This window comes from Gymnodraco acuticeps, unplaced genomic scaffold (genome assembly GCF_902827175.1).
Source record: "Gymnodraco acuticeps unplaced genomic scaffold, fGymAcu1.1, whole genome shotgun sequence".
Lineage (NCBI taxonomy): Eukaryota > Metazoa > Chordata > Actinopteri > Perciformes > Bathydraconidae > Gymnodraco > Gymnodraco acuticeps.
In genome coordinates, this window is record NW_022991435.1 from 2,338,311 (window position 1) to 2,345,378 (window position 7,068).

The 7,068-nt window shown below is 41.3% G+C and overlaps 1 protein-coding gene across 3 annotated transcripts in view; it reads left to right on the plus strand.

Moving 5' to 3' along the window:
* Positions 1-5,529, plus strand: part of epha4b (eph receptor A4b) — a 101,990-nt gene extending 96,461 nt beyond the window's left edge. Inside the window, exons 16-19 of one of the 3 annotated variants that reach the window (XM_034195947.1) lie at positions 16-165; positions 304-497; positions 1,550-1,690; positions 1,915-5,529. In XM_034195947.1, coding sequence (XP_034051838.1) covers positions 16-165; positions 304-497; positions 1,550-1,690; positions 1,915-2,014 — 585 coding nt within the window. In that variant the 3' untranslated portion in view covers positions 2,015-5,529. The remainder of the gene's footprint in view (positions 1-15; positions 166-303; positions 498-1,549; positions 1,691-1,914) is intronic. The other 2 variants (XM_034195948.1, XM_034195949.1) reach the window with 2 other exon arrangements.
* Positions 5,530-7,068: the final 1,539 nt, after the last annotated feature.

A 7,068-nucleotide genomic window follows, 5' to 3' on the forward strand; every position in this document is an offset into this window, starting at 1 on the left:
GACTGTGTTCTGCAGGGAGGGAAGATCCCCATCAGGTGGACAGCTCCAGAGGCCATAGCCTACAGGAAGTTCACCTCAGCCAGCGATGTGTGGAGTTACGGTATCGTCATGTGGGAGGTGATTTCATACGGAGAGAGACCCTACTGGGAGATGTCCAACCAGGATGTGAGTCACAAACACCATGTCGCAGTTAAAGTAACAAATGTTTTTCTCCATCTTAAGCTAAATTCTTAACTATAACAATGCATTTTCCTAGATATTTTTATTTCCCTGATCACAGAACTTGATTTTGTCTCCCTGCAGGTGATCAAAGCAATAGATGAGGGCTACCGTCTTCCCGCTCCGATGGACTGTCCTGTGGTTTTGCACCAGCTCATGTTGGACTGCTGGGAGAAGGGACGCAGCGACAGGCCAAAGTTTGGACAGATCGTCACAATCCTGGACAAGCTCATCAGAAACCCGGCCAGCCTCAGAGAGCTGGCCAACAGCTCAGAATGGTCAGTGGGAGAAAGCTGTAAATGACATGCACATGCTATAAGCATCCAAGGATGTCTTTTGTTATCACATCTAAAGTCAATATCATTTCATCAATCAGTTATTTCGTCTTTGATTATATTATAGGAAGATAAGTACATGCATAGAAGACACCATTACTGATCTTATTCAGTTTTAAATAACAAACTTGTAGTGCTACATTTGTATCTCTTGTCTCACCCAAGTTACATTCTCAATGAAGAGGTAAGTATATAAGGTTGTGGGTTGGCAAATACATATTCCCATATGCATTTGGATTGCACAGATCCCTAAAATATCATTATTGTTTTACATGTTACACTTCAGGCTCACAGGGTTAGAACCAGAACAGCATACAGAATGTGCAATAGAACATGTTTGAGTCCCTTTCAAAGATGATAGAAGACAAAATGACAAATTCCACCACAACCGAAAAGGCAACTTGGACTCAAGAGCACTGCTAACAAAGGTCTACACACCGAAGACACAAATAACAACGTGACCAGAAAGAATAGTCTCATAGACTATGGCATGCCTTTAATGGAACCTTATACAGCATGGTATGTAGAAGCACATTGTATCTAAGAGCAGATGCAATTTGTTCTACATGGTATTAAGTTTGAGCATGCAAATGACTAAACACAGAGATCATTTATATCAATGTATAGTAATGGTAAGCAAGCAAACAAGTCAAAGGGTCCAACAAGTAAAGTCATGTTCGCACGTCCTTGTGGGCAGTGGGGGGATAAATCATTAATCATACTTACCCATTAATGGGTACATAAAGTTATAGTTAATGTTTTCTTTTCACAGTGGATTTGAGTCCGTCTTACTGCAGTTGTTGCTGAATGAAAGCAATTCTGCCAAAATGCAGATAGAGCACCATGATTGAGCATTAACTGGCTCATCAGTGTGCTGCTGACACATCCTTATGCTCTAGAGATAAATAATTGACCTCAGCACCAACCAGAAACTTCTATTTGGCCACTCAACAGTACAACATTTCATTAAGTTGTGAGTGTGCTTTGTATCCCAGCAGGGAGGACCCGACCACCCCAGAGTTCAGTGTGAACACAGTGGATGAGTGGTTGGAGGCCATCAAGATGGGCCAGTATAAGGAGAACTTTTCCAGTGCTGGATATGTCAGCTTGGACTCAATCCTCTACATCAGCGTCAGGTACAAACGGCTGATGAATTATCCCAGTTAAATGAAACACTCAAAAAGGTCAACATTGTCAGTTAAAGACATGCTTTATACCACTAGAGTGTCATTTAAAATGAAACAAGGGGACTAACACAAGTATATTAGACATCCTCAGCAGCTGCGTGGCATCTGAGAAACAATGTTCTATCTCTTCATGTGTCATTAATGAAAACTATTTATTTCTGTCTTTCTTGTAGTGAATTGGCTAAAATGGGGGTGAATCTTGCCGGCCACCAGAAGAAGATTTTGTCCAGCGTGCAGACCCTGCAGACCCAGGGGACGCACGTTCAAGTATAACAGTTTCCACAGAAACACACAGTGAGACAGAGCCAAAATGGAGGCTCCGTGTGAAGAGTTTCCCCACTTAAATGGAGTTGTTATGGATACTCTGTGCTCGGGGCCTCCATTGATTTTGAGACACCCTGAGTTGGAGTCAACATGGACGCTTGACTCCTTCACCTCCTCGCAATTTCACCATTCTTCCTTCCTACCCTCGATGGGCACCACTGGCTTTAGCATTCAGTAACCCAGCCACCATTATGGAGCTACAAAGAGACACACGTCCAACAACAAGGCCACATCTAGAGCATCCCAGACCATTTCACTTCATATCAGCCAATAAAGAATTCTTAACAGAGGAAATGACAAAAAAAAACAAATTAGAATATAATTATCATCACTGTCTGTGAGGTGTACAGTTGTTGTTTTTTTTACTGTCATTTTGTTTCTGTTCTGAGTTTTCACCTTGAAGAGTTTAAAAAGGGCCAGAAGATATGTATATGTGTAGATATATGTTTATATGGGCTGTGTGTCCCACAACAGTAGAGATGGACCTAACGTTTGTAATGGTGGAGAGGTTTAATGGGAGTTATAACTTAGTACTTGTATGGCCCCTTCCATTGCTCTCTTTATACAGAGCCAATAAGTGAGCCGAGATTATGGATATCATGAATGTGTGGGGTGGGGTGAACAGGAAAATGGACCTTTAGAGATAGACAGGGATGTAGATTTTGCCAGCTCATGAAGGATGGAAGTATGAATCATTTGAATAGAGTTTTGACCAGGACAAGGGCTTCCCTAGTGACTGCTCTCAGACACACTTCCACAGCAACTGTGCTAGTCTGCTTTGATGTTTATCGGGTGGAAATAAACAGCGGAAACTGCTTAAGCTGCAGTTACAGCACAGATACATTTTACTCTTCCATCACAAGCTGTCTATTCCAAACAACATTGTCTATTTGGCTGTCGCAGTATGATGTTGATAGGAATATTTCAGCTTAAAAGTTTGCCTTCCCATGTTTCAGCTGTGATAAGAAAGTTATAGTGTTTCGTGTTAAGAAAATGTGGTGCCATTCATTCTAGAGTGACACTGTTGAGAAAGTGTTTATCCGGTGTTGTGCCATGTACAGTTAACATTGACATTTTCATCTGGGCAACATACCACCATTACTACTATACTCAGTCCTATCATCAGTTCAAACGGCTGGATGTTAACATAAGGCCAGTCTCAGTAATTACAATGTTTTGTTCAAGTCTTCTTTATGAAAAAGAGCATTGGAATGGACGCTTTTTTTTCAGCAAGAGGAAATATATATATATATATATACGCTGTGTCGATTTTCAGCTGTGCAACCACGAGAGGGTGAAAAGTACTTAAGAAAGATGATTTGTGCGTCTTGTACTGTCTCACATTCTTGTTATCAGTCAATCTATTTCAAGCATCACTAGTTTCAATCCATTACTGATAAGGTACATTTACAAAACAATGTTTACAGCAAATACATAAATAAATTGGTTTGTTGGTTTTTCCTTATCAGAAGGAAACTGCTGCTTTTCACATTAAATACAAGCTTAGATATGATGGGACCCTCTTTGTGTGCACTGCATTAATGGCACTGAACCTGCTTAAGCGTACTCCCAGACCCCAGTTTTAATATATGTGGTACTCTATAGGACCAACGGTGTCATATAGTACAGTATATATGATTGTATTATAGTGTAAAATATGTACAGAGTTGATTTCCAATGTTAGAATGTTTGTAATGATAACGATGATGATGACTATGATGTACTTTTATTGTGAAAAAGAGATTTCTGAAGTACTCGTTCAGGGGCGTGTCGTGCAGGAGAAAATTGCAGGGAGGTGATTCGTTGGTCTGAACAAAGGAATGTAGCATGGTGCAATGCTTCAGCTTTGATTGACAGTTGACAATGAGTGCAGTTTCTACCATAGTGTTAGAAAGAGTAGAATGGACTTTCCTTATTGATTCACTGGCTTCATTTGCATACGTCCCTTAAACAGTAATTACAAGCACTTTCTAAGCCTGTGTCCACCTACAAAACAACTTGTTAAAGTGCTTTCTTGGTGATATAAAGATGGAAGAGGGGAGGTTGAGATAAGAGACGTGCTCAAATTGATGCATTAGCTAAACCCCTCCACAAAGCAGAAATTATCCAATCAAATCTTGGCAACTATAACTAGGCACGGCAGACCTGTCTAGCTTTGCATTTCTCCGCATGCTGAAGCGACTCGCATGCAGTAACAGCTTGTAACTTGGCATTTAAAGAGTTTCCAGGGTGTTGACCTTTTGTTCAACCGCTCCTTAAACGCAACAGCAAAAGCATAAGGAATGAATTTAACAGTTTGTTTGTCTGTTCTATTATAAACTGCATGTCGGAATAACAAGTTTACCATCTTCAATAGTATTCCAACATCGCTTCCAAGGCCAAGGTGTTGTGATGAATATAAAAATAAAACCCTTTTTGACCATCTTTACAGGGTTTTCATTGATTAGTTAGCTACAGCTAAAAGAGTAAATCATGCCAGTGACAGTTTTCCTATCACTCAAAACGACTATACCATTTCAAAAAAGAAAGCTTGGCAGGCGTTGCAAGAGTAACTGTAGGGAACATTCATTTCCACCACTGTATAGCTTGTTACTTGTGCATTCTCTGCCCCATTGGTTCAGAATACAATACAAAATACAATTCACAGAGTCTGAAACTGTTGGTACATTCTACTCTTGCTAACTCTATGATTTCACTCAAGCGGACTACCCTTGACCGCTGGCCTTTTAGATGCCTTATTTACTGAGCTAGTGTTCTTTTCTGTTGCCCTATAGAGGCGATATTAAGAGTATAGTATATGTACAGGTAGTATTTATCTGTGTTCTTAAGATGACCTCACATCAACACCCTGGTTTTGTAAAATCCCAAGACCGGCTCCAACAGCACCTTCACTATGAAGCAGAACCATGTCCTTGTTGTCCTTAAAACAGTGTAATGAATCTTAAAGCTGTAATTGCTGATTGGGAAACTATCCTTATTTATTTGATTTGTTTGATAGGCTGCTCTAAGTTGCAAACTATTTTCACATGCAGCAATCCTAATGCAAAGTCAGAATTAGAAATGTCACTCAGAAAATATTGCAAAAATGACCTCCCTTTTTACAATCTTTTACACTTAAGAGAGGTCAAAGTCCACACCTTGATTTCAACTCCAAAAAAAAGATGCCAGTTTTGTGTCACTATTCACCATCAGGGTTAACAATGTGGTTTTGTTTGCTTGATCTCAAATACAGTGTTTGTCCTCTATTCCCCACCAGGTCTGTATTGTAAGTGTTCATGAATGATTCTCATTCAAAAAATGCAGCTCTCTGTCTCTCTCTCTCTCCTCGTCCCTCTCTTATGCCACCTTACAATGCTTATTTGTCCCCATGCCAGTCTCCTCTGCGTTGCTTGTTGTAAAGGGTGTAGGCATTCTAATGTCTTTCATGTTGCTGTAATAAATATGCTAATATTTCTAATTTCTCACCTGAAGCCTGCAGTGTCTTTTTCTTTCACACATCCTCTGCCTATTTGCTTTCCATCACCCTCTTACAAACACACACACACCAAAAGTATGCGTGTCCTTTTGTACCATCCCACAGTACAATTACACAAGGACTACCTGAATATGACGGTATCAAATTCTAAATGGCCCTACATGAAAGTGTAACAAAGCCCTCGCTTAATTATTTTTTGCAACAAAGCCTGAAGGTATTAACATTTGTTTTGGTGAATGTCTGACCAGTCTTGCAGAAAATCATCGCAGGACTGGGGAATTGAAGGGTAGTCTCATTTGTCCTCAGCTCTGCTCTAATGGTGATAGTGATGGTGAAATTTCCATCATAACATTTTTGAATGGCAAAATATGGTCGTCCTGCAACCACATCTTCATTATCAGTGTGTGTGTGTGTGTGTGTGTGTGTGTGTGTGTGTGTGTGTGTGTGTGTGTGTGTGTGTGTGTGTGTGTGTGTGTGTGTGTGTGTGTGTTCCTTAGTGAGAGATAATTCTGTCCCAGGGGAGGGGGAAGGTCAGTGACTCCTGGCCTTGGTTAACCCCTTAATGCACTGGCCCAGTCGCTGTCACTCTATGTTACCGCCATTACACCTCATTTACCCCATCATATTAGGCTCCATATTCCCATATCGCTCGCCCCCTCCGTCTCTCTCTCTCTCTCTCTCTCTCTCTCTCTCTCTCTCTCGCACACAGCTAGATATACAAGAAATTCAGGGCCTGTTCTCCATTTCCTCAGTATCTCCTTTTCTGCTCTCCTCTTAATCTTTCTGCTGGCCTTGTGGATCCCCATTTTTTCCCTCCCCTATCCTATCCATTCTGTGCAGACAGACAGACACAGAGAGGTTGTGGCTAGCTCTCTGACCTCAACTATCCCATTACCTCCTCGCTTTTTCCTCTTCTCGTAGCTTTCTAATTTCTCCTACCTCCATCCATCCAAAGGTTTTCTCCACATGCAGCTAGTATTCCCCTTTCGGTCTCACTGATATCACCACTGGGTTTCCTTTCACATTAAATGGCCAATCCATAACTTGGGGCTTTTGTCTCCAGGTGTCTCAATTGGGAGAATGTCATCTAACATATTTACTCTGGATAACATGGAGGCGACTGGGAGCCAAAGGCTTAGGCGATTGATTCATCATGCAGCTGCTATTGGCTTCATGTGAAAGGTCAGGTGTCCCTATGGAGAACACTTTAAAAGGCCATTGGTGACTGATGAGCCTGTCATGTTTGTATCACATATAAAGCACAAGCACTCTGTCGCTCACTGTCTATATCTGCCTCTCTCTTCTCCGTGTTACTGTTCTCCCTTTTGGAGACACACACACTCTTTTTTGTCCTCTCCCATGGGAATGGTAATTGGGCCCCTCTGTCATGCTGTCGGGTGGGTTTGAGTGTCCCCTCATGTGCAACAGCAGACATTAAAATAACACAAGAGACCAAACAGCCAAAGATCTAACATGACCTCTGCAGGGTCAGCCATATGCGTGTTTGTCCATAGATGTGTGAATCTGT